The 24,512-nt window shown below is 61.9% G+C and overlaps 1 protein-coding gene across 4 annotated transcripts; it reads left to right on the top strand.

The window, feature by feature from the left end:
* Positions 1-1,837: 1,837 nt before the first annotated feature.
* On the top strand, positions 1,838-22,613 carry SYNGR1 (synaptogyrin 1). 4 transcript variants are annotated; one of them, XM_036456013.2, is made up of 4 exons: positions 1,838-2,020; positions 13,765-14,002; positions 15,165-15,310; positions 19,396-22,613. In XM_036456013.2, the coding sequence occupies exons 1-4, from the start codon at positions 1,922-1,924 to the stop codon at positions 19,549-19,551; spliced, it is 639 nt and encodes a 212-aa protein (XP_036311906.1). In that variant the 5' UTR covers positions 1,838-1,921; the 3' UTR covers positions 19,552-22,613. The 4 variants fall into 4 exon arrangements, with proteins under 4 accessions (XP_036311906.1, XP_045443432.1, XP_036311905.1 ...); XM_045587476.1 differs by lacking the exon at positions 19,396-22,613 and adding an exon at positions 17,723-17,845; XM_036456012.2 differs by having other exon boundaries at positions 1,841-2,020; positions 19,330-22,613.
* The last annotated feature ends 1,899 nt before the right edge of the window (positions 22,614-24,512 follow it).

Here is a 24,512-nt window from a genome sequence, read left to right as displayed (position 1 = left end):
GGCTTCTTTTTAAAAATATATATATTTTATTGATTTTTTAAAAATAATTTTATTGGTTTTTTTTACAGAGAGGAAGGGAGAAAGATAGAGAGCTAGAAACATCGATGAGAGAGAAACACCTATCAGCTGCCTCCTGCACACCCCCCACTGGGGATGTGCCTGCAACCAAGGTACATGCCCTTGACCGGAATCAAACCCGGGACCCTTCAGTTTGCAGGCCGACACTCTATCCACTGAGCCAAACCGGTTTCGGCGAGTCTGGCTTCTTTCACTGAGTATAATGCATTTGAGGTCCACCCATGTTGTATCCATCCTTGGTGCCTTATTCCTGATTAGCATTTTACTATACTACATGGCCGTTCACAGTTTATGTATGCATTTCCCAGGTGAGGGACGTTGGAGTTGTTTACAGGTCTTGGCTATTAATAAAATAAAAACTGCTGTAAATATGACTGCAGGCAGTTTTGTGTAAACATAACTTTTCATTTCTCTAAGGTGAGTACCGAGGTAAGCAACTGCAGACGCGTGTGGTAAATGCACAGGTAGCTTCATAAGGAAGTGTTTTCCTCGGTGGCTGTCCCATTGTGGTATTCTCACCAGAAATGTCTGAAAGCTCTAGATGTGCCCTGGCTGGTGTGGCTCAGTGGGTGGGAGGGTCACCCTGTGCACCAAAACGTTTCAGGTTTGGTATCTCATCGGGGTTCATTCGGGAGGCAGACCATGGATGTTTCTCACTTCTCTCTCTCTCTCCTCTGTCCTTTCTCTCTCAAATCAATAAAAACTTATCCTCGGGTGAGGATTACTTTTTTAAATGTACATAAGGCGCTCTCACGCCCACTACGCATTTCCTCTGGTGTTCTGACATCACAGAAGGCAGGATGCAAACACCTCTGAGATACCCCCCTCCAACCTGCTCCTGGGACCCCCGGAGGCTCCCTGGCGGCACAGAGAGAGGCCCCAGGACTGCAGGCCGCGAAGGGCCACACCTGGACGGTGGCTCCTCCCCCCGCACTGCGCCCCCAGCCTGGGTTTCCCTGAGACCTAGAGCCCCAGCCTGGGCTGCCGTGGGGTAAGGGGCACTGGGTCCATTTACTGAGCACCTACTGTGTGCCACGCCCTCGGCCACCACGGGGAGCACGAAAGACCAAACCTACGGCCCCCGGGGGACGACAAAGAACAAATCATTACACACGGCATTCCTGGGTTAAGGGACAGGGCAGGGCGCGGGGGTGGGGAGATGTCCATAGAGAATGCATGGCCCCCGCTCAGCCTCCTCCTCTGCGCCCGGGGCTGGGGGGGTGGGGGGAGCGCAGACACGGGGACCCGCATGACGTCAGTGCAAAGCCAGGCGGCCGGGTCCTCCGTGGAGCGGGGCTAGGGGGCTCCGAGAGGAGACTTAGTCCTTCGCAGCTCATTCATTCGTCCCCGAAATCCTCCTGCGGCACCTACTATGTGCAGAGCCCCTCGGGGGAGGCCGAGCGCCGTCCCTGCCTCTCCTACATCAGAGGTAGACAGAGCGACAGGAGACAAGCCCATACATAAGGGAGGTGGTAGGATAGCTTAAAAAAAATAAAAAAATAAAATAAGGGGGTGGTGTCAGCCAGAGCCTCAGGCTGGGGCGGGGGGTGGGGTGCAATGGGGGAGGGGGCCAGACAGCCCCACAGCCCCGGGGGGACACATCCCGCCTCTATTGCACACACACCTCCTCCCCACCCGCCCGCCCCGCAAGGAGGTCACCGCGAGCGAGCGCGCCCCCCGCAGGCCCCGCGGCGGACGGCCGCGCCGGGCGCTCGGGGCGCGCTCAGCCCGCGCACAGCGCCCCCTGGCGGAGCCGCGCGGGCGGGCCGGGCTCCGGGCGGGGGCGCCGCGCAGGCGCAGGGCCGGCGGCGCGCGGAGCGAGGGGCGCCGCGGGTGCAGCACGATGGAAGGGGGTGCGTACGGAGCGGGCAAGGCCGGGGGCGCCTTCGACCCCCTCACCCTGGCCCGGCAGCCGCACACCATCCTGCGCGTCGTGTCCTGGGTAAGGACGGCGGGCCGGGCGGCGCCGGGGGCGGCCGGGCGGGCGGGGGCGCGGTTAACGGCGGCGGCGGGCGCGGGCGGACCCGGACCTCGGACCCCGGACCTGGGCAGGGCCGCGGCCCCCGGGGGAGCGGCTCTGGGGGCGCCCGGTGCCCGCCCCTCCCTCCTCCTCCTGGGCCCTGGGGCGGGGGGCTCGCCGCTCGCGGGGGCCGGGGGACTCGCCGCTCGCCGTTCCCGGGCCCCCTCTTCCCGGGGCGGGGGGACCCCAGTCCGTGCGCTCCGCCCCCGCCCCCGGCGCCGCCGTGACCTCCAGGCCGCGGCCCTGCGGCGCGCGGCTCGGGTTGCGCGGCCGCCCGGGCGGACCGGTGGCCGCGGGGCCGGAGCCGGGTTTCAGGGGCCTTTTTTGGGGGCGGGTCAGGGCGGGGAGCCTCCCTCCGGCGGGGTGCACGCCGCGCCCGCGGGCCGGTTCGGAGGGGAGAGGACGGGCCTCCATGGAGCGATGCCTCGGGAGCCAGATGCCGGGAGCCGCCTCTCCTGCGCGGCGTGACCTTGGGCTGGAAGCCGCCCAGGAGGGAAGCCTGGGGTTACGTTTTGAAGCCGGAGGGTCCCCTCCTCCCGCGGCCTCAGTTTCCCCGTCTGGGAGGAGCCTCCTTGAGGCATCCTTGAGCTCGGGAATCCCTGCATCACCTTCCCCCGCCCCCCACCACGCACCTGGGTGCCTTGGGGTGGGGAGGCCCTGGGGAAGGGCCCCTCCCCGCAGTGAGAGCGGAAGGGCCTATTCTGGGCCTTCAGCCTGGGGGGTGGGGGGGCCGGACACCCCAGGACAGAGGGCTGCGTGGGGTCCCGGTTCAGACGGAGAGGGAGGAGAGGAGGCCGGGCCCGGGGAGGGGTGCCAGGGCTGCGGCAGCACCCGGGGCAGGAGGGCTTGCTGAGGTCGGGGAGGGAGGCACCTGGGCTGCCCAGGGCTGGCTGGCCAGTGCCCGGACGCCCTCACTAGAGGGTCTTGCTTTTTCGGCCCGGGGACAGTTCCTGTGCGTCCAGACAGGAGGTCCTGGGTGCGAGGTGCTGGTCGGGGACCCCAGGGGGCTGCACCTATAGCCAGCGAGGCCTGGGGGCTCCAGCTCCCTCCTTTCCTGGGCTCTCAGGGCCACATTGGGGTCCCGTGGAGCTACCTTTTTTTGGTCGAAAACCCATTCAAACCTCTTTGCGTCCCAGGAAGTTGCTCACCTTACGGGGACCCGCTCTGACAGGCCAGGGGAGTCCTGTACTGCTCCTCTCTGGCTCCCTGGTGCTGGCACAGGGCCTGGCACCCTTGGCACACCCAGGAGGGTCTGTGGCACTGAATTCATTCGCCTTTGCCAGCCTCCCTCCCCAGAGACCCAGCTGGCCTTTGGCGAAGGTGGAGCTCGAGGCGTGACCTGGGCCAGGTGGGCTGGCTGCGTGCCCCTGGCCTGGGAGGGGGCTGGGCAGGTCGCCTGCTGGGTCACTGCTGACTGTGACGGCTTCCTTTAGCAAAGCGTGATGGAGCCTGCCGGCCCCGAGGGAAGGCGGGTGACTCAGACTCAGATGCAGCCCTTGGCCCCACTGTGGGGTGAGCCAGGCACCCTCAGGCCGAGGGGTGAAAGCAGGAGAGGGGGTGTCCTGCCTGCCTCGGGAATCAGAGAGATTTCATCGAGAAAGGGATGCCAGTTCGGGCCTGGCGGGGTGAGGAGGGTTTGCAGATGTGCACCTTGGGGTGCGGGGAAGACATTCCCTGCAGGAGGAAGGAAAGGTAACTTTGGATGAGTACTGCCAAGTGCAGGGGCCTGTGGAGGTTACCCAGTGGGCCCTGCGGCTGCCGTGTCACACTGGGAGAACCTGGCCTCAGGGAAGCCAGGGTTACTGAGCATGTCGGTGGGAGATGGAGAACCGGAACCCACATCTTCCTGCCTCCACAGCCTCCTCACCCTGATGCCTTTGTATAGAGATTCTTTTTCTTTTTTTCTATTATTTTAAAAATATATTTTTATCCACTTCAGAGAGGAAGGGAGAGGGAGAGAGAGCTAGAAACATCAATGATGAGAGAGAACCACGGATCGGCTGCCTCTTGTACACTCCACACAGGATGGAGTCTGGAACCCAGGCATGGGACTTGACCCGAATAGAACCGAACCCCAACCACTGAGCCGCACCGGCCTGCCTAAATATAATGTTCTTTCTTTCTTTCTTTTTTTTTTTTTTAAATATATTTTATTGATTTTTTACAGAGAGGAAGGGAGAGGGATAGAGAGCTAGAAACGTCAATGAGAGAGAAACATTGACCAGCTGCCTCTTGCACACCCCCTACCGGGGATGTGCCGGCAACCAATGTACATGCCCCTGACCGGAATCGAACCTGGGACTTTTCAGTCCGCAGACCGACACTCTATACCACTGAGCCAAACCGGTTTCGGCTATAATTGTTCTTTCTGGTCATAAAAGTGAAACCTGTCAGTTATAGGAAAATATAAAAATCACTTGTGATGGTTGCACAACAGTTTAAATATACTAATATCACTGATCTGTACACTTAACAATAGGTAAGGTGGTAAGCTGTATGTTATGTGTGTTTTATCACAATGAAGAAAAATTTGGAAAAAAGAAATCAGGTGCCCAAGCTGGCTTGGCTCGGTGGATAGTGTCAGCCTAAGGACTGAAGGGTCCCAGGTTCGATTCCGGCCAAGGGCACATGGCTGGTTGCAGGCTTGATCTCCAGTAGAGGGGGGGTGTAGGAGGCAGCCAATCAATGATTCTCTCTCATCATTTATGTTTCTATCTCTCTCTCCCTCTCCCTTCTGCTCTGAAATCAATAAACTATGTTTAAAAAGAAAGAAAAGAAACCATGTGAAATCCCACCATTTAGGGTGGGGCTGCTGTCTCCTTCCAGCCTTTTTCCTTTTTTAAATGATTTTTTGAGAGAGAGGAAGGGAGAGGGAGAGTGAGAGAGAAACTTCAATGTGAGAGCATAACATCGATCACACACACACACACCCCCTGGGGATCTAGCCTGCATGTGCTCTGACCAGGACTCAAAACAGGAAACCTTTCAGTGTACCAGACGCCCAACCCACTGAGCCACACTGGTGGGATGTCTTCCAGTCTTTTTGGTATGTTGGGGAGCATGCCCCTCCCCCTCCTGCTCCCTGGTACCCCGGGCGGAGAGCTCCATCTTCACTAACGAAGCCTGTGCCCCAGGGCAGGGGGACCAGTCCTTCCCGGTTTGCTGGCATTGGCAGTGCCAGGTGCTGGGAGCCCCCAGCCTCAGGCAAACCCAGCCTGCTGGCCACTCTACCCAGGACTCCTGTGCGGCCTAGGCTCCCGCAGCCCCGGAGGCAGAGGCGCCGGCCGGCCCTGTGAGCAGTGGGCGGGTCATTCTGTAATATCTGTAAGAAAATCTTTTTCTGAAAGAGGTCCCCAAACCATCTAAGCTTCAGGGTCTCCCCAAACCTGGGCCCGCCCTGGAACCTGAGCCCTCTGAGCCCCCAGGCCCTGCTGGGGCAGAAGCAGGCCCCAGGACCCCCTGTCTCAGCTCCCCTCTGCCTCTGTGCCCCCCCTCCCTCCTCCCCCGCCCCCCCCCACACCTGTCAGGTAATTCCATGTCGGTAAAGGTGGGGGGAGAGCTGGTGAGCCCTCCAGCAGCCCTGCCCTGGGGGAGGGGGATGGCGGACTTGGGACAGTGGGTAGGGCCAGCCCAGAGCTGCTGCCTCTGAACCAGGCTGTGGGGAGATGGGGCTGTGCTGGGGGACAGGGGCAGGGGATCTGCTGCCCCTCCCTGCTGTGCCCACCCCTGTGCCCCATTGCCCCCTCTGCCTGTAGGGGCTCCTCTTTGCTGGAGCCGAGTGGGAAACGGGGCTCCAGCAGGGAACTGGCCGGTTTGACGTGAGGGACCACCTTCTGTTTAGAATTCTTAGTCTGTCAGGGGTTCCCGTGGGGAGGGATTTTGGTGCTGGTAGATGAGAGGGCGTTTTAAGTGCATTCCCTGTCTTGGCAACATGAAGCAAGAAAATGTTTGAGGCTTTGCCATTTTCGGGGCATTGGGGGTTCTGTAAGTGGGGTGTGTGGTTCCCCCAGAAGACAGGAGCGAGGCACAGTGTGGAGGGAACGTGTCTGCCCATTCCAGGCTCGGACTGTCGGGCGCAGTTTGAAGCCAGTCTCCGGGGTCCCCATTCAGTACACACTCCCCGTGGCTGCCCTGCCTGGGTCTGGGGGCACCAAGGGGCAGCTCATCAGCTCATCGGGGAGACTTTACACCCTTTGTCTTCATCACCCCACCCCTTAATAATCACAGTTAACACTGAGAGTAAAAGCTGACCTCACTCTGCAAACGCAGCGGCTTCAAGACCAGACCCCTTGTCCCAGCTCCGGACTGGATGGCGCGCTCTCGTCATCAGCCTCAGGGGTCCCAGTGGGGACAGAGCCTCCAGCCTTCATTCGTTTGTTCCACGTGTGCCAGGTCCCCGTCAGTGCCAGGCTGTGTCCCACCGGATAGGCGCTCAGTCCAGTGAGAACAGGATTGAGTGGACAGGCACAGTCTCGGAGGCCTGGGGCGCTACAGAAAATCCAGTGGATTGTAGCTACCTCTGCTGGTGGAAGCATGGAGGGCTTCCAGGGGGAGGTGGCTCCCGAGCTGATTCCGATAAAGAAGTGGGGAGGGGAGCAGAATGTGCTCGAGGTCTGAGTGGGCTTTGGAAATGATGGTGAGGTCTTGGGGGCCCCGGTATATTAGTGAGAACAATGAGTCAAAAGGCAAGTAGGGGGAGACAGCCCAGGCAGGGCCTCGGGGGGCAGGCACACGAGCTGGACTTGATCCGAGGGCCCTGGGGAGCCATGAGGGTTTTAAGCAGAGAAGAGCTGTGTTTCGGAAGCTCCCTGTGACTGCCAGCGTGCCGAGGAGAGGGCTCTGGGCAGGTGTCCGGCAGGAAATGTGTGGTCTGTCCAACCTGTCCTCTCCCCGGCACCTCCCTGTCCCTCCCTCAGAGAGCGAGTCCCTAGGGAGGTCCGGAGCCTCTGGCGGCATCGCCGGCAGCACGGAGCCTTTCTCACCTCTCCCCCCGCCGCGCCGAGCCCTGGCGGGTCCATCCTGCAGGCCGGAGGTGGGGTCAGCGCAGGGTGGTCTCCTGGAGATGTTGGCTGATAGGATTCTGCCAGGCGTGTTGGCATTCCCTGGTCCCCGGGCAGCGCAGGAGCTCGGGGGGCCTGGGAGAGTTTCGGGGGGACCAGGGAGCTCTCTTCAAGAGCAGGACCCCCAGAACGGGAGCCCCTGGGAGCCTCTGTGAATGTGTGACATGGGAGTGCGGCGCCTGGGTGTGGGGACAGATAGAAGGTTTGTAGGAATAAACATTTAAAGGGCCTGCCGCCGAAACCGGTGTGGCTCAGTGGATAGAGCATCAGCCTGCAGACTGAGGGGTCCCAGGTTCGATTCCAGTCTAGGGCATGTACCTTGGTTTCGAGCACATCCCCAGTAGGGGGTGTGCAGGAGGCAGCTGATCAATGTTTCTCTCTCATCGATGTTTCTAGATCTCTCTCCCTCTCCCTTGCTTTCTGTAAAAAATCAATTAAAAAATATTTTTTTTAAGTTTAAAAATAAAATAAAGGGCTGCCATACGACCCACTCCTCCTGGGCACATACGTCCCGGTCCAGTGGGCTTTGCGGCCCCCACTTGAGGTGAAAGCTGAGGTCGGGGACGTTAGCTGGCGTGGCCAGGATCGCACCCCACCCTGACCTCAAGGACAGGGCCACAGTTTCCTGCGTCCAGGTGTCCCCGCCCGGGTCTGCTTGTGCAAGGCTGTGAGGCCGGCAGGCTGGCCGGAGCCTGGAGAGGAAGAACAAAGGCCGGGGGAAAGGCAGAGAGGAGTTAAAGCCGAGGAGGAGGGGGAGGGAGAGGGCAGATGGCAGCACTGGCGAGGGAGCCACCCTGCCTGTCACGGAGGAGCCAGCTGTCTGTCCAGGGGAGGAGAGGCAGGGCGGGCGCTTGCTGCACCCACTCCCACCGGACTGGCCGCTGACGTGAGCGAGATGCCAGGCTCTCTGGGCCTCAGTTTCCCCGCCTGTCAGGTGGGAAAGGGACGGTCTGGATGTGGCTGATGGTTCCCAACCTCCGCATGCTCAGAGAGCCCCCTTTGCTGCCGGTGGACTGTAGGCTGGTGACTTTAGGACTGCTTGGTCTTCCAAGAAGTGACGTTAAGGACCACTCGCCCCTCGCCCCAATGTTTGGGGGGGCCTGGGCCCCAGGCTCACGTGCGTGGGCAGAGCAGTGTCAGTGGGGCCTGTGTTTCCAGGGGAGTCCCCCCTCAGCATGGACTTTGTTCGGCTCCTCTCTGCAGGAGGAGAGGGTGCGGAAGAGGGCTTGGGGAAGGGGCAGCTCTCAGACCAGACTGCTTAGAAGGTCACTGTCCAGGAGCCCCAACGACCGGGACTCCTCCAGTGACTCTTGGGGGGCGGGGACTGGGCCTGTGTGCCCGCCCTCCGAACGGCCCCGGAGGCAGCTTCCCGATCTTTCCCCCAAGATGGGAGTCTCACACCAGCGCAGACCGGCCAGTCCCTCCGGTGAGCCAGCCCCGGCCACGTCTCCCCCCTGCGCGGTGCCTGCCCTGGCCCGCTCCCTCCAGTGCCGCCTCGGCCTCCTTCCTGGTCATTGCAGCACCGGAGCCATAATCCTCCTTACCTCTGGGCCTCTCACTTCCTTGGCTGCCGCCTCCCTCCAGCCTGTCCTCAGCTGCCTCAGCCACTCGCCAGGTGTGCCCCGGGCCTGCCCATTCTCTCCCGTGGCTGCACACACTCAGGCGGCTGCCTCTCCCCACCCCTCTGCCTTCCCAGCCCTCTCCCCTGCCTACCCCGACCCCCGCGCCTACCTGATCGCCTACCTGATCGCCTACCTGATCGCCATCAGTGGTCCTTGGGCCTGGGACCTCTGAGCCATTGACCCTCCTGCTGTGCACGCTGACCTCCCCCAGGTGGTCCTCCCTGTCCCTAGACTCCGCCCTCTCACCAATAACCTTCCCATCTTCCTTCCCCCTCCCTCTCCACCCCGGCTTTGCCCTCCCCACGCTGGCTCTCCCGTCACCGTACACACGTGTCATTTCCGCGCCTCACCATCCCCGGGTCCTGTAGGCTGTATGGCCACCACCTCCGGTCTCCCCTCCGGTGTCCTCCCCACGCACTGCCAGGCTTTCTCCCCCGCTCGCCGGCACCGTGACCTTCACCTGCCAAACCCCTTGGCTGCCGTCGTGGATGGATCGCTCTCCGCACCTGGCAAGCAGGGCGGGCTGTGTCCTCCCATTGGACCCAGCGGGGAGGGCGGTGCTGGTGTCTGCTCTGGGGGAGGGCGGTCAGGTGCCCGCTCTGGGGGAGGGTGCTGCGTGCAGAGAAGCCAGGGGAAGTACGGAGAGAGCAGGCACTCGGTCAGGGATGGGCCATGATGATGATGATGATGATGATGATTGATGATGATGATGATGATGATGATGGTGGTGGTGGTGTCGTCGTCGTCGAGATGAGAGGGGTGGGCCAGCGAGGGGAGGAGTTCCAGGCAGATGGAAAGGCCGAGAGGCCAGGAGAGCAGTGACAGGCTGCAGGGACCGGTCTGTCAGGTCAGAGGTCAGTCACTGTCATCCTGGCCTAGACCACGCCTGGCATCCGGAAGGCCTCCACATGGGGCGGACTGCTCCCCCTTCCTCCTTCCCCCGCCGTCCCTATTCATCTCCCCCCGTTCCCCCAGCCCTGAATGCCCAGCTCAGCGTCACCTCCCCCTGAACTCCCCCCCGCCCTCCGGCTCCGCGCGGCTGGCCGGAAGGACTCAGCAGAGGGCTTTCCGCCTGTGTCTTCCTCTTCTCCTAGAACTGAGGCAGGCCCTGGCCGGCGTGGCTCGGGCGGGTGAGGGGCCTGTGCGCCGAAAGGTGGCCAGTTTGATTCCTGGTCCCGGCCCCGGCCCAGTTTTGGCGTCGGTTCCCCGTCAGGGTCATGCAGGGGACAATCACCAATGTTCTCTCTCTCTCATCAATGTTCCCCTCTCTCTTTCATTAATGTTTCTCTCTTTCTAAAATCAGCAAAGACATATCTTTTTAAAAACTAGAATGCCAGGCAGGGCCTGGGACCAGTCCCTCTCTGAAGACCTGGGCTGTGGGGGAGGAATCAGGAGCAGTCGCAGGCATGCAGGGGCCGCGGCAGAGGCAGACACTGCCAGGACGAGCAGACCCTTCTTCCCCGCCGGGACCCACCGAGCCTCGGTTTCCCCCTGGAGGCCGGGCGCACGGAGGTCCTGCCTGGGAAGGCTCAGCTGTGTGACCCCCTTGTTACCCAGCCACGGGGGTGAGGGTGCGGACAGGGCGGGGGGAAGGGGAGCCTTCAGGTCACTTTGGGGACGGGTGGTGGGGGAGGAGGTCAGGGGGACCGCTCACCAGGCCCCTGCCCAAAGGAGCCCGTTCCCTGCCCCCACCGCTGAGAACCAGAGGGGACGGCACAGCTTGTGGGAGGATTACAGCCTAATCCCCAGCAGGTCACGTCCGAGGCTGCAGGAGGCGGTGCGGGCAGGGAGGAGAGAAGGGACCCGGGGCCCACCCGCCCTGCCTCGGCCCTCAGCCCTGCCTCAGCCCTCTTCGGCCCTCCTCAGCCCTCCTCAGCCCGGCCTCGGCCCTCCTCAGCCCTCCTCGGCCCTCCTCGGCCTGGCCTCAGCCCTCCTTGGCCCTCCTCAGCCCTCCTCGGCCCTCCTCGGCCCTCCTCGGCCCTCCTCGGCCTGGCCTCAGCCCTCCTCGGCCCTCCTCGGCCCTCCTCGCCCGGGAGGCTCTTCAGGAAGCCGAGCGGCTGCCCGGTGCCGTCACGCGCCCTGCCGTGCTCAGCCGTTCTCCTCACATGACGCTGGGAGGCAGGGCCCCATCTCGGGAAGGGGAGCCCCAGGCAGTCTGACTCATTCCTCAAAGGCACGGGCTCCTTCCTTCCCTCAGCTGCCCCGGGGCAGGAGGCAGGACGAGGCCCTCGGGGGGACACTGGCCGGAGGCAGGCTCAGCCGCACTGGGCAGCCCGCTGGTTAGGGAGGGAGGGCGCTCCCCGTGGTCACAGGTGTGCAGGTGAGGGCACAGCCAGGGGTGCTGCGGAGAGAGGACTCCCCTCTCCCGGCTTCCGAGCTGCCTGTGCCTCCTTCACCCGTCAGCCTCACCCCCTGCTCCCCTCGGAGCCCCTGCCCCCGCCTGGCTCCGGGGTGAGACGTACACCCAACAAGTGAACCACCAAACAGCACAATACAGAATACAGTCACGTGACGGCATCGTCAATAAAATAAACGGAGAATATGGTGGATTGGGAGTCCGGTCTGGAGGGCTTCTCGGAGGCGGTGTCGCACACGGAGGTTTTGCAGTTGAGAAGGGCCTCCGGGGTCTCTTGCTGATCCTGGAGTTTGGAGTCTGGAATTCACTCCTTGAGTGGCCTGGTTCCCCTCAGGAACGGGGCTGGGGACAGGACCCCAGAGTCAGGGCCTCTCTGAGCCTCAGCTTCCCTCTGGGAGTGTTTCGTGGGGGCTTTTAGGTTTCATTGTATCGTTAGAGGTTTGGGTGAGGGTTAGGTGAGAGGCTTGTGATCCATGTCCAGTGATGCCAGGCCCTTGGGGGGCTGTGTGCTGTCGCAGAGGCTCATGGGGGAGACTCACGGGTAACTGAGTCTCAGCAGGAGTGTGTGCGGGTCAGGGTTGGGGAGGAGGGGTGCCAGAGGTGGCAGGTGGTCACCGCCTCCCAGGGCGTTTTGCAGGGAGAGATGGAGTCGCCTCTTTGGAAGGTGAAAAAGGTGGGAGGGGCATTCACTTGGGAGGGGGGAGCAGCAGTGCAGCCCCAGCCCTGGGGAAGGCTGCGGGGGGGCTGGCAGGAGAGGCCCGGAGGGGGCTGGCGGTTTTCTGCTTCTGTCCATCCCTGAATCCAATGGTCCAAGATCCTGAGATTCTGAGATTCCACAGTTTGTTCCAGTTTGTTTTTCTGAGTTGGGCACAGCTCTGCTCCAGGTGCCAGCTGGAATCCATTTTTAAAAAGTGCCAGGACTGGATTATAGAGATGGCAGAGTACAAAGAGCCTGGCGTGGCTGGTTTACCTGGACGGGCCTTGTGTGTGTGTGTGTGTGTGTGTGTGAGCATTTCTCTGCAGCCAGGGAAGGTGTTCCTGTGCCTGCCAGCGACCCGCGGCCTCCCGCACCCTCCCTGCTCCCGCACTCCTGTCTGCGGCCCGCAGCAGACCGCCAGTCAGCATGCATTCCCCTCGCTGCCACCATTGCCGCCCCATTCCATTCTGGTTAGTGTCCGGTGCTCCCTGGCAGCTGTGTGCTCCTGGCTGGCCCTGCAGGTCTGGCCAGTCACCGGAGGCCATAGGCACCGGCGTGGATTCAGTCTCGGGTTTGGGATCGGATTCCCCCTAACCAGCCCCGGGACCGAGCAGGCTCCCGGAAGCAGCGGTAACAGGAGAATAAGGACGCGGCCCTCGGGGGCTAATTAGGAGTCACTGAGGGCCCGGAGGGATCCCTCTTTGTCTTGCCTGGGCCGCCAGGGGGAGGGCGGAAACCGAGGTGCAGGCCTCCCCCTCCACGCAGGGCGTGGGCAGCTGAGCTGAGAGTCCTGGAGGGCGTCCGGGAGGCCACAGGGGCTGGTCTGTGCCTTTGGCAGCGCTCCTTCCCTGCCCCGAGCCTCAGTTTCTCCGCTTAGACTCAGGCCTGGTTCAGGTGCGGCTCCCCGTCCGGCCCAGCCTGCAGCCTGCAGGGACCGAACGCGCAGCCTCTGTTCTGACCGTCAGCCCCTCCCAGCCTGCTCTTCTCAGCAAGGGGCCCCCGCCTCCAATCTGTCATAGCTCCGTGTGTCAGCCAGGGCTGTGGCCTCACCTGACGCCTGAGGGGGGTCCATGTTCAAGTTCACTCACATGGTGCTGGCAGGACTCACTTCTCTGTGGCTGTGGGACTGAGAGGCTCAGGTCTCTTCTGGCTGTTGACCCTCAGTTCCTACCCAGGCAGGCCTTCCCAGGAGGCAGCTCGCCCGTCGGAGGGAGCAGGCAGGAGGGGCCGAGAGCCAGAGTTGGTAGCTTACTCACAGAATGAGGTCCCGTCACTTTTTCCGTGTTCTGTGGCAGGTGCCCTGGGCTCGGCACACAGACCAGGTGTGAGTACCGGAAGGGGGGTCCTGGGCCATTGAGCTGGCTGCCGGCCAGACTGAAGTGGACCTGATGGGGGTTAAGTGAGGGGCCACAGGTGACTCACTCCTGGTGCTGCAGGCTGCCCTGGAATTGGCGGGATTGTGCCAGGATTATTTCTCCGTTCATCGCTCCTTGCACGTGTCAGGGCCTGGACAGCAGGGGAGGGTGGGACCAGGGACAGACAGGTGGGGCCTGGGGCCTCTGTGGAGGGAAGGGGTGCACAGGATGGGGGTGGAGGCCGAGCAGGTTCCCTGCCCAGGAGCACAGGAAACCCCTGGCTCTGGGAGGCTGGTCCAGACTCAGAGGAACCTCGGTGTCAGGTCCCAAGAGGCCTTCTCAGGACCTGGCTGGCCCGGGGAGGGGGGAAGGGTGATGGTGGTAGTGGGGGGTAGGGGGAGCATATCTGCAGTGAAAGGGTCCTCAGATCTGGGGTTGAGGATGGAAGCATGGACCCTGCCCTGTGCTGTGTGACCCGCGTCGGTCGCGCTCCCTCTCTGGGCCTCCCTCTGAAGACAGGCAGGCTGAGAGGTGCTGGTGGGGACCGCCCCCCATCCCGCCCTCCCTGCCCTGCAGGTGTTCTCCATCGTGGTGTTCGGCTCCATCGTGAACGAGGGCTACCTCAACACGCCCGCGGAGGGCGAGGAGTTCTGCATCTACAACCGCAACCCCAACGCCTGCAGCTACGGCGTGACGGTGGGCGTGCTCGCCTTCGTCACCTGCCTGCTCTACCTGGCCCTGGACGCCTACTTCCCGCAGATCAGCAGCGTGAAGGACCGCAAGAAGGCTGTGCTGTCCGACATCGGCGTCTCGGGTGAGGGCGGCCCCGGCCCCGGCCCCGGCCCGCTGACCCCTCGCACCCCTCCCAGGCGGGTGCGGGGACAGGCTGGGGCCCGCAGGGAAGCGTGGGGCCGGTGCTGGCCTGCAAAGCCCATGGCCGCCGCCCTGGGGGCCCCCTGAGAACTAAACAGGGTAGTGACTGAAGGCGCTGGCGCACAGTAGGTGGCCTGGGAGGGTCAGACCCTGGAGCTGGGAGCCCAGGTGGCCTGCTGCTCTTGCCCTTCAGAAACGTACCGTGACCCCCGTCCCTCTAGTCTGGAGAATCTGATTGGTGAGGGCGTAGGCTGAGCGTCAGTAGAAAGACATCAGCCTCGCTAGCCTAAGGCCATGGCCTCGGTTTTGTGGCAAGGACCTCCCTCCATTTCCCGGCCTGGGACTCAGGATGGGCCTGGCGGCTGGTCTGGGGGCCCTTAGACCTGAAGGAACTAGAACAAAATTCATGGTTCTCAAACTGGGTCCCACCGAGCCTCAGGGTGCCCAGCAGTGCCTGTGGGCGGGGCGGAGCGGGGCTCCAGGGCGCCCATGCTTTCTGAGCAGCTCGGGCCTCTCTGGAGGGGCCTGGGCACCACAGGTCTTGTCTGTGGGGCTCCCCTGCCGAGCTCCCCAAACCTCGGCTCCCAGGGCCCCTCACTGACGGACCCCCGGGGACTTTGTGAGGCTGCAAGCGCATTAGAGGGTGAGGCTCAGACCCGCTGGAGCTGAGCCACACACTTGTCCTAGCCCCGCCCCTTCCCCCGCCCTGACCTCTGGGGGGCTGCAGGCAGGGGTGATGGGGGTCGGGGCGCTCCTCCCGGAAGCTGCAGGCCTTGGGCGGACAGGGGCCAGTCAGGGGCAGCCGGGAAGTCTGTGCTTGGCCGAGGTAGAGAAAGGCCGGCCCGGCTGATGGACGTTCTCTCTCTGTCCCTCCCTCCCCGCCTCCCCTCTCTCCCGCCTCTCCCTGCCCGCCTCTCCCTGGGCCTTCGCTGGATCCTTCCCGTGACTGACCTCCCTGTGCTCGGCCCCCTTCCCTGTGCTCCCCTCCCTGCCCCCCTCGGGGGTGGGAGACGTGCTCTTGAACCTCCCCCTGTTCCTTGGTTCCTCATTTCTCCCACCTAACCCCCCCTCCCCACGTGGGACCGTTCCGCCTGACACCCCAGCCTTCTGGGCCTTCCTCTGGTTCGTGGGCTTCTGCTACCTGGCCAACCAGTGGCAGGTCTCCAAGCCCAAGGACAACCCGCTCAACGAGGGGACCGACGCAGCCCGGGCCGCCATCGCCTTCTCCTTCTTCTCCATCTTCACGTGGGTGAGTGCCACCTGCCACCAGGCCCCGGCCTGCGCTGCCAGCAAGGCAGGGACTCCATCCTGCTCTGCCCTCCGCCCCGGGCTGCCCCCGAGGAAGGAGACGGCTCCCATTGCCAGAGAGGACAGTCGGGGGGGGGGGGGAGGGCAGACCCTGCGTGGTGCGGAGCGCCACCACGGTAGCTGGGTGGGTGTCTTCTCTCCTCTGTAACAGGCGGCAGTGCTGAGGCTTCTCAGCAGGGTGAGGCTCCGAGGTCTTAGGCTGGGTAGGAGCCCAGGCTTGGAGGCAGCCTCTAGTTCTCCGGGCTGCTGTCTTCCCATCCGTAAAATCGGGCCGTTAGACTGGGGGAAGGGTGTCGCCAGCTCAGGTGCCCCCCTGGCAGGCCAGGCGGCATGTCCATGCCTGACCCATGGGCACCCTCTCCTGTTCAGAAGTAGGCAGGGCCCTACAGGGGCCAGGACTTCCGCTTTCCAGAGAAGCCAGGCTCGGAGCTCCTATGTGAGTCTGCTCTGGGCATGTGGGCACTGTATCGCGTTAAGGAAAAAGGTCATGAGGCTGTCTCTGCGCAGCCTGGCCGGACACAGCCCTCGTGGGCTCTGAGCCCCGGGGTCGGGAGCGCCACCAGCGAGACAGCAAGATGGCCTGGAGCCTCATTCTCTTACCCCTTCCCTCATCTCCTGCGCATGCCCGGCTCGCATCGCCCTCACCCCAGGGCCCCCTCTCCCAGACCTTGAGCCTTCTGCAGGGAGGAGCCCCACGCCGCACCCTCCTGGCCTGCCCTGGGCGACTTCTTTCTCTGGTGGAGGCCCGGGTATTCCTTTCTCAGGGGACCCCTCGCCTGATGCAATATTGGGAGCTAGAGTTTGCAAGGGGAGACGTGTGGTCCAGGCCCCAGCAGGCCGGCTGTGGCCGCTCCAGACCTCTGTGACCTCCAGGCTGGGAGGAAAGACCCGGTGACCCCGGGAATTCAGACAGAGAAGCCCCCTGGCCTGCAGCGAAGAGCTAGGGAGCAGCAAGCCCTGAGGTGGAGGAGTGGGCGATGGGACCCTGAACTCGCAGAGGAGGGCGATGGGCACCGTGGCCGCTGAAGCCTGCGCCCTGCCGGCCTCACCCCCGCTCTCTCCTGGCAGAGCCTGAGCGCAGCCCTGGCCGTGCGGAGGTTCAAGGACCTCACCTTCCAGGAGGAGTACAACACGCTGTTCCCCAGCTCGGCACAGCCCTAGGCCTGCCCGGCGCCCGAGCCGGGGGCCCCGGGTCCCGCCCCTGGCCGGGGGGTGGGCAGCTGCCGCCTGCACCGGCCAGGGTGCCAGGGCCGCCAGAGCAGGGGGCTGGCTCGAGAGGCCAGTCAAGACCCACCACTTCCCCGTTACCTCTTTTGTTTACTCTTCTTGTGTTCATCCACTCAGTAAACGTTTATTGAGCAGCTGCTTTGTGCCTAGTGATGAGGCAGAGGGGCCCCTGGCCCCAGGAGCCCATGTGCAGGGCAGGGGAGACCCCAGACCGCAGTCTCCCTCAGGGGACCGCCATGGGCCGTTAGAGGGTGGGCCGCGGCCCCTGTGCCGGCTGCCGGGGTGCTGAGCCGCGACGGTGAGAGGGCCTGAAGGCTGACCTTACAGCCCCAGTGGAGGCTGGCCGCCAAGGGAGGCCTGGCTGAGGACATCAGAGGACTCCAGTCCTGATCGGCTCTCATGTGCTGTGTGACCCTGGGCAAAGCCCTGCACCTCTCTGAGCCTCCGTCTGATTCCCTGGACTGAGGAGTGAAAATGGACCAATCTCTCAGGGACATTATGTGGATGAAACAAAGGCTGGCACAGAGATGCTCAATAAATGTGGGTTCTTTTGTTCCTTCATTTGTTCCCTCATTCATTTATTCACTCAAGTCATGTACTCATTCATGTATTCACTCACTCTGCCCAGGGAGGCAGGGACACGTCCACGGTCTGACTTTGGGGTGATTCTCATGTGGTGAATTTTTGTGCTGCTGGACGGTGGCCTCCGGTTCTGCACAGGTTCCCTCCGTGGGGCCCTCGGCTGCCTGGGCAGGAACCCACCTGTCCCTCCTCGCTCTGCAGAGCTGAGGAGGTGACGGAGCATGAGCAGGCCCCAGAGCAGAGCGCAGAGGGAGCCTCCTGGCACCGGGAACGTGTGAGTGCAGGCTGCTCATGGCGCAGTGAGAGGCCTACTGTGGGCCTGAGCTGAAGGAGCAGGCACGTGGACACCAGGTTTCTGGGCTCCGAGCAGAACTCCCCGCCGCCCCTCCACAGCCCAGTCATCGGGCCCAGGCGCTCCTGTGCCCCTGCCGGGGGCCCCTTGACCTGGATGGCGAGCAGGCTTGGCTCGGAGGGCAGAGGAGTGCCCTGTTCGCACTAGGCGCCTGTGGTCAGAGGCCGTGGCTCCAGGCCCGTCTCCCTGCAGGAGAGCAGCCTGGACAGGCGAGCCGGGCTCCCGGAGAGCCAGGTCTGCAGATGCTTCTCAGGGACTCACCCGTCCCTTCTCCACGTGCTCCTGCCAGCTTGCCGATGACGCCACCCCAGAGGGGGCTGTCCCCCTCCCTGCTCCTCAGGCTCCTGCGTGTGAGGGGCCGGCAGCCAGGACCCCACTCCAACACAGAACATACAGGAGGGCCCCTGCTTCCCTCGGCCGGCTCCTCCCGGCCTGCCTCTCCCAGGCCCCCGACACTGCTGTCAACAGCCACGTCCCAGGAAGGGCTGCCCCTCGGACCTTTCTCCACTGACACAAACCGCAAGTTAATGCCTAGTCACTGGGCTTCTGGAACTTTCTGGAATTAAACACCAAGCACCTGCGTCAGACCCTTTGCATGATGGCCCTTTGGTGCTTTGTCAGGGGGCTGACCAAGAGAAGGAGCTGTGGCCTGGGAAGGCCTGTGCTCAAGTCTGTGTTCTGGCGCTAATCCTGCCTTGAGGGCTCCCTTCTCTAGGCCTCAGTCTTCCCAGCTCAGAAATGGGGATGTGGGTTCTCATCCCAGGCCGGTTACCTGGCTGCAGAGACTGAGAGGTCTCAGTGTAAACCTGTGAACTACTTCACAGTGACATGTGACTTACTCCCTAGCTCGGTGTGGTCAATGTCATTGTCCGCAATGACAATATAGTTGCTTTTACTGAAAAATAACTCCCCACTTATGCGTGGGTGCTGGAGCCAAGTTGTTCCCGCCTGAAAAAAAAGGGCTTCAGTGGTCACATAAGAAGGTCGGTGAATGTGGTGTGTAGTGTCGCCCCTGGGAATCCAAGCGTACGTTAAATGGTAAGGCTCTGACAGGTCCTTGCTCCTGAAACGTACTCTGCTTAACAGTTTCCCAGATGCGTCGGACCACGTGGATTCCATTAGAATTAGGTTCAGCCGCAAATAACAGTGGTTTAAACGAAGCCCACGTCTGGGAAGACGGACCGAGGCTGGCGTAGGGGCTGGCTCCGGAAGTCTCTAGTGACTCAGGCCTCTGTCATCCCGACAGCGTGGCTCCTGGACCTCATGGTCCATTTTAGCAGCTAGAGCTCCAGCCATCACATCTGTATTCCAGGCATCAGGTCAAAGGTGAACGAAGACCTTGGGGTGGTCTCTTGGCCAGAACTTAGTTGTTTGCTTGCATCTAGCTGCAAGAGAGCCGGACGCCTTAGGGGATGGCAGCAGTCCCCTGTCCGGCCAGGAAACTTCCTTTCCCCGGTCCGCCTAACAGCCCCAGTTCGAGGACACAGTTCGAGAAGGAAGTCGTGGGCCTTTGGGCCATTTTAGCACACCGCGGCGGAGGCTAGAATTTTTGGAGGCCCAGAGCGACCTCTGGGTTTGGGGGCCACGGGGCGGGTGACTTCTGAAGTTCTGGACGATGTGGTTCTGGACAGCTTCCCTTCCATCATCGGTCACCTTGGTCCGTCTTTGGTGCTTTAGGATATTTAACCCTCTGTTGCCTGTGTCTGGTGAACTAACCGCCACTAACCGCGTGCTCTTGTCTGTCTCTCCCCTAACCTCCCCCTCCCTCCTGTCCTTGTCCCCCCGGCCCTCGTCCCCAGGCAGGCCAGGCTGTGCTGGCCTTCCAGCGGTACCAGATTGGCGCCGACTCGGCCCTCTTCTCCCAGGACTACATGGACCCCAGCCAGGACTCCAGCATGCCTTACGCCCCCTACGTGGAGCCCAGCGCCGAGCCGGATCCCACCGGCATGGGAGGCACCTACCAGCAGCCAGCCAACGCCTTCGACGCCGAGCCCCAGGGCTACCAGTCGCAGGGCTACTGAGCCGCAGTGACCGCTTCCTCCTCCTCCTCCTCCCCCTCCAGTCCCCGCCTGCCCCAGCCCCAACTGCCCCTTCCCCCTCCTCCCACGCCCCGCCCCTCCCTCCCAGGCTGCCCTGCCCAGCACCTCATCAGCCTCCCAGTCGCTCCACTGAGGCCCAGGGCGGCTTGGGGCGGGAGGGGCAGGAGGGAGTTGCAGGGTGTGTGTCTACATGTGTGTGTCCAGCAGGAGCCTAAGGTGTTTGCATTCATCCATTGTGTCATCGAGCATCCATGGAGCACCTACTGTGTGCGGAGCCCGTGCTCCGCACGGGTGTGAGAGAAGTGGTGTCCGGGGAGGGGGAGGGGATGCGAGGGGGGGCCTTTCCGTGCCAGCGGTAGGAAAGGTGAGAGTGACGGGTGACGCTGGGAAGGTCAGGCTGCAGGGTGACTGAAGACCCCCAAGACCCCAGGGCCACCCCCTGCTGGGTGTGACGCAGCAGCCCGCGAGGGGCATGGGGCTGTCTGTGGTTGTGGTTGTAGAAACTGAGGCCCAGAGAAGTCAAGGTCAGTCGTCGGTCACTCAGGAAGCCAGTGATGGAGCTGGGGCCGAGCCGAGGCTGCCTGATGGCCAGGCACCTGCCGTCCCCTGTCCCGGCCTCCCCACCCCCCAGCCTGGGGCTCCAGTGCTTGGTGCCCCATTATTCCGGGAGGCCCCGGGACCTTCGCCCTGAGACACCCCAATTCTGCTGAAAGCTGGGGGCCTGTTCCGCCCTTGCTCTTCCCAACTGGACAGCCCTGCCTCCCGGCCCCTCACCATGTCCCCCCCGGCCCCTTCCAGGGGGTAGTCCCCTGCATACCACTGTGCTGTGTGTGCCTGCGGGGGGCTCTGCACCTTCTCCGTGGCTCCCGGAGGACTGACCACTGCCCCTGCCCCTGCCCCGAGGAGAGGCCAAGGCCCTGCCACGGCGGGGGGAGGCCAGGAGGGGAGCGCCTGGCCAAGGCCACAGCGCGGGGCAGAGCTGGGCGGGTGCCTGGGTGTCTTGGCCCCAGCTGCCCAGCAGGTGGCCCGTTCCCCGCCCTGTGACCTCCCAGGAAACACCGGGGCTGGGACATGGTCTTGCCCTCCTCTGGGGCCAGCCAGGGGCCGGGGGCTCTGTAGCCACGGGCAGGAGGGGCCCTCCCCTGGCCGTCAGGAGGCCCACGAGGGGCGCGCTCCCTGCGGGCGCTGAGTAGAGAACAAGGACTCTGGGCCCGCATGGCCAGCCTAGAGCTGCCGCCGTGTCGAGCTGCCCAGGATGACCGGGGAGGCCCGGGGACCGCAGGCCGCGGAGGAGAGCAGCAGGTGCCCCGGTGTACGAGGAAGACGGGGGGGGGGGGTCCCACAAGGTGGGCTCCTTATTGAGGAGCCTCGGTCAGTGGGAAGTGGTGTGGCTGTTCTCACGGGAGAGCCCTCAGGCGGTGATGGCAGCTCTGGGGCACCCGCGCTGGGACAGCAGCTGACAGCCGCCCTGAGGCGAGCACTAGGCCCCCCACGGACCCGGGTGCCCGAGGGGCTGAGGCCCCCGGGAGGGTCCTGAGGACGGAGGAGTCACACAGCGGGGAGGGAAGGAGAAGGAACTTCCTGGCCAGAGAAGTAGCATTGTCCCCACTTAACCGGAGGGGAAACCGAGGCTCGGGGAGTGTGAGGTAGCAGTGGGGCATGGGTTCGGACTCAGGTCTGTCCACGCCCTCCCCAGGGGCAGCACTGCGGGGAGAGGACCCCAGACCAGCCTCCGCATCTGAGGAAGGGCCGTCTCCCCAGAGGTGTGGGACCAGGAAAGGGGGTGGAGGTGTTTCTGGCAGAAGCTCTGAGCCCCTGCAGGAGGCGGTGAGACGTCTGTCCCCACTCCCACTCCCCACCGGGAGCCGCCCCTCCTGACGGGCACTGGGAGACCCCGGGTGAGCCCCGCTGAGATGGTGCGGGCTGGAGGGCAGGGCACATTGCAGCGTCAGCCGGCCCCTGGGTGTTCATTGCAGACTCCCTGCCGCCTGGGCTGGGAGCGTTTACAAGACCCCGGCAGGAGTGGGGGTCCCTGACTCCTGCCGCAGCCTTCCTGACTGGTCCTGGGGTACAGCCCAGACTGCCACCATCAGACAGGGGCCGGCCCACGGTGGAGCTGAGAAACGGGGCCAGAGGTGTCAGAGGGCAGGGTGTGGGTGCATGGAGGGGACCGCGGCTCCTGACTCCCCTCCTGGGAGCTGGGGAAGCTGTTCTTTGTCCACTGAGGACCCCCGGGGCCCAGCCGTATCCCCCTTCCCTCCCTATGCCCCTTCCTTGGAGAAATGCCCCTGACCTTGCAGAGTTTGGGTTTTCTTCTCCCATCGAGCACCAGACAGCCGGGCAGACTGGTTCCACACGCGTTTAGAGTTGCATGGACCCTCCAGGCGAGAGTCGGCCAGAAGGCAGTGACTTGCCAAAGTCAGGACAGAGCCTGCGGCTCCGGGTCCGGGCCGCCTGCCTGGGCGTGGCTCCCGGTCTGCTCTGGGGTGTGACATGGAGACGACATTCCCTCCTCCTCCAGCCTTCCCAGGTGACCCTTTATCTTCAAAGACTTTGTCAGGGTCCCAGGCCTCCCCCATGTAACCAAGAACCCCCCCTTGTTACCCTCTAGGGGCCCCCAACTTTGAACTAAGACCCCAGGACTCTAAGGAGCACGAAGGGGAGCTCCCCTCTCAAGAGTGTGTGGGAGGATGGGCTGGTCCTGCCGGCTCCCTGCGCTGCGCCTCCACGTGACCCTCCCCGCCCCCCGGTGCCCGCCCTCCTGCAGCGTTACTGCCTGTGTATAGTATAAATATATATATTTTCTATATATAAGATGTATAATATAAGGCTCTGCAAATATATCTGTGTGTGTGCGTGTGTGTGTGTGCAGTGAGCGGTGGTCCCCATCCCGGGCCCATCTCTGGATCCCCCACCACCTGGCTAAGCCTCTCAAGTGAATCCCGTGGCCCGTGGCTCCCTCCTCTGTGACCTCCGTCCATTTGTGATGAACCAAGTGAAGGTGGTGACTTCCGGTGACAGTAATAAAGTGCAGACTCAAACCCTCCGCGGACTGCAGAGTGGCCGTTTTCTCTGTTCCTCGCGTGTGGCTGGGAGCGCCCACCGCCATCTCCCCGGACCTGGGACATGTTTGTTCACCTTTGTTTAGGAAAAAGTAAAGTCATTACAGTGGAAGTCAGCGTCCCCCACTTGGCATATGTGCACATGCTACACGCACAAACACGCATGCACATACATTGACATGACCTATTCTGGACCCTTCCCTGACCTCCAGACGCAACCAAGATCAGGAGCTTGGCCTCATTCCTTCCAGACCATTGCTATGCTTCTGTGTTTGCATATGTTTGTAGGGCACTTTTTTTGTTTTTTGTTTTTTTTTAAATTCTTTATTGAAAGTATTATAATACATATGTCTCATTCAGGACATTATTTTTTAAAATATATTTTTATTGATTTCAGAGAGGAAGGGAGAGGGAAATAGAAACATTAATGATGATAGAATCATTGGTCGGCTGTCTACTGCACACCTCCTGAGGATCGAGCCTGCAACCTGGGCATGTGTTTTGACCAAACCGTGACCTCCTGGTTCATAGGTTGACACTCAACCACTGAGCCACACCAGCTAGGCTGCAGGACACTTAAAATAAAAAAAAAAAAATATATATATATATATATATATATATATATATATATATATATATATATAATATTATATATTATATATTTTATTTATTTATTTATTTTACAGAGAGAAAGGGAGAAGGATAGAGAGTTAGAAACATCAATGAGAGAGAAACATCGATCAGCCACCTCCTTCACATTCCCTACTGGGAATGTGCCCGCAACCAAGGTACACTCAACCACTTTTTAAAAATATATATATTTTTTATTGATTTTTTTACAGAGAGGAAGGGAGAGGGAGAGAGTTAGAAACATCCATCAGCTGCCTCCTGACCACGGTTAGGACCCTTTATAAAGTTAGTGGCCCCCAGGCCCTGTACAGGCCCAGCACCGCGCTGGCCCTCCGAGTTCCGCATTGGACAAGGAGCCTTGCTGTCTCGGGGAGATGACGGTAAGCCCACATGCAAGCAAACGTGAGCTGTGCGAAGTGCTGAGGACGTGGGCAGAGCTGTGGAAGCCTGGCGCGGCCAGCTCTGGGGCCGTGACCCTGAGCCCGGGCTCCGGAGGAGAGGGCTTCCCTAGGGGGAAGGGGCGGGGAGGGCACCGGAGACACCACGTCCTGCCCTGGAAGAGCTCAGCGGGAGGGGACGAGGGAGAGGCAGGCCGGAGGGTGCCCGGGCCCCACGCTCAGGGCCTTGAGGCCTCCGAGCAGGTCTGGTTCATACTGAGTATTGGGGAACCCACAGAAGGGTGAGTGACCATCTGGGCGGGAGCTTTCATTTTTTATTTTTTTATTTATATATATATACATATATATGTATATATATGTATATATATGTGTATATATATATTAATATATTTTATTGATTTTTTACAGAGAGGAAGGGAGAGAGATAGAGAGCTAGAAACATCGATGAGAGAGAAACATCGACCAGCTGCCTCTTGCACACCCCTTACTGGGAATGTGCCCGCAGCCAAGGTACATGCCCTTGACCAGATTCGAACCTGGGACCCTTGAGTCCGCAGGCCGATGCTCTATCCACTGAGCCAAACCGGTTTCGGCTGGGTGGGAGCCTTTAAAAGGCCACTCCAGTGGTCAGATGGTGGTCAAGAGGTTGCTGCCCCTCCTTCAGACAGGAAGATCGCCATGGCGTTGGGAAGAGAAGTCAAGATATATTTGAGAAAGTGGCTGATCAGTACGTGATGGACTGAACAAAGGCGGGTGAGGTAGGTGTGCGAACTCCCAGGGCGGGGGTGGTGTGGAGGAGCAGGTGAGCTCTGGCCTCTGTGTGGCCTGTCAGTCATGGTGCTGGTGGTGCCCA

The sequence above is a fragment of the Pipistrellus kuhlii genome, unplaced genomic scaffold (assembly GCF_014108245.1).
Source record: "Pipistrellus kuhlii isolate mPipKuh1 unplaced genomic scaffold, mPipKuh1.p scaffold_m20_p_3, whole genome shotgun sequence".
Taxonomy (NCBI): Eukaryota; Metazoa; Chordata; class Mammalia; order Chiroptera; family Vespertilionidae; genus Pipistrellus; species Pipistrellus kuhlii.
This window is presented reverse-complemented; position numbering and strand designations above follow the sequence as displayed.

Coding starts and splice junctions, on each gene's coding strand:
- SYNGR1 (XM_036456012.2), top strand. CDS start 1,922: ATGGAAGGGGGTGCGTACGGAGCGGGCAAGGCCGGGGGCGCCTTCGAC. Junction 14,003..15,164: donor GTCCGACATCGGCGTCTCGG/GTGAGGGCGGCC, acceptor CTGACACCCCAG/CCTTCTGGGCCTTCCTCTGG. Junction 15,311..19,329: donor TCTTCTCCATCTTCACGTGG/GTGAGTGCCACC, acceptor CCTCGTCCCCAG/GCAGGCCAGGCTGTGCTGGC.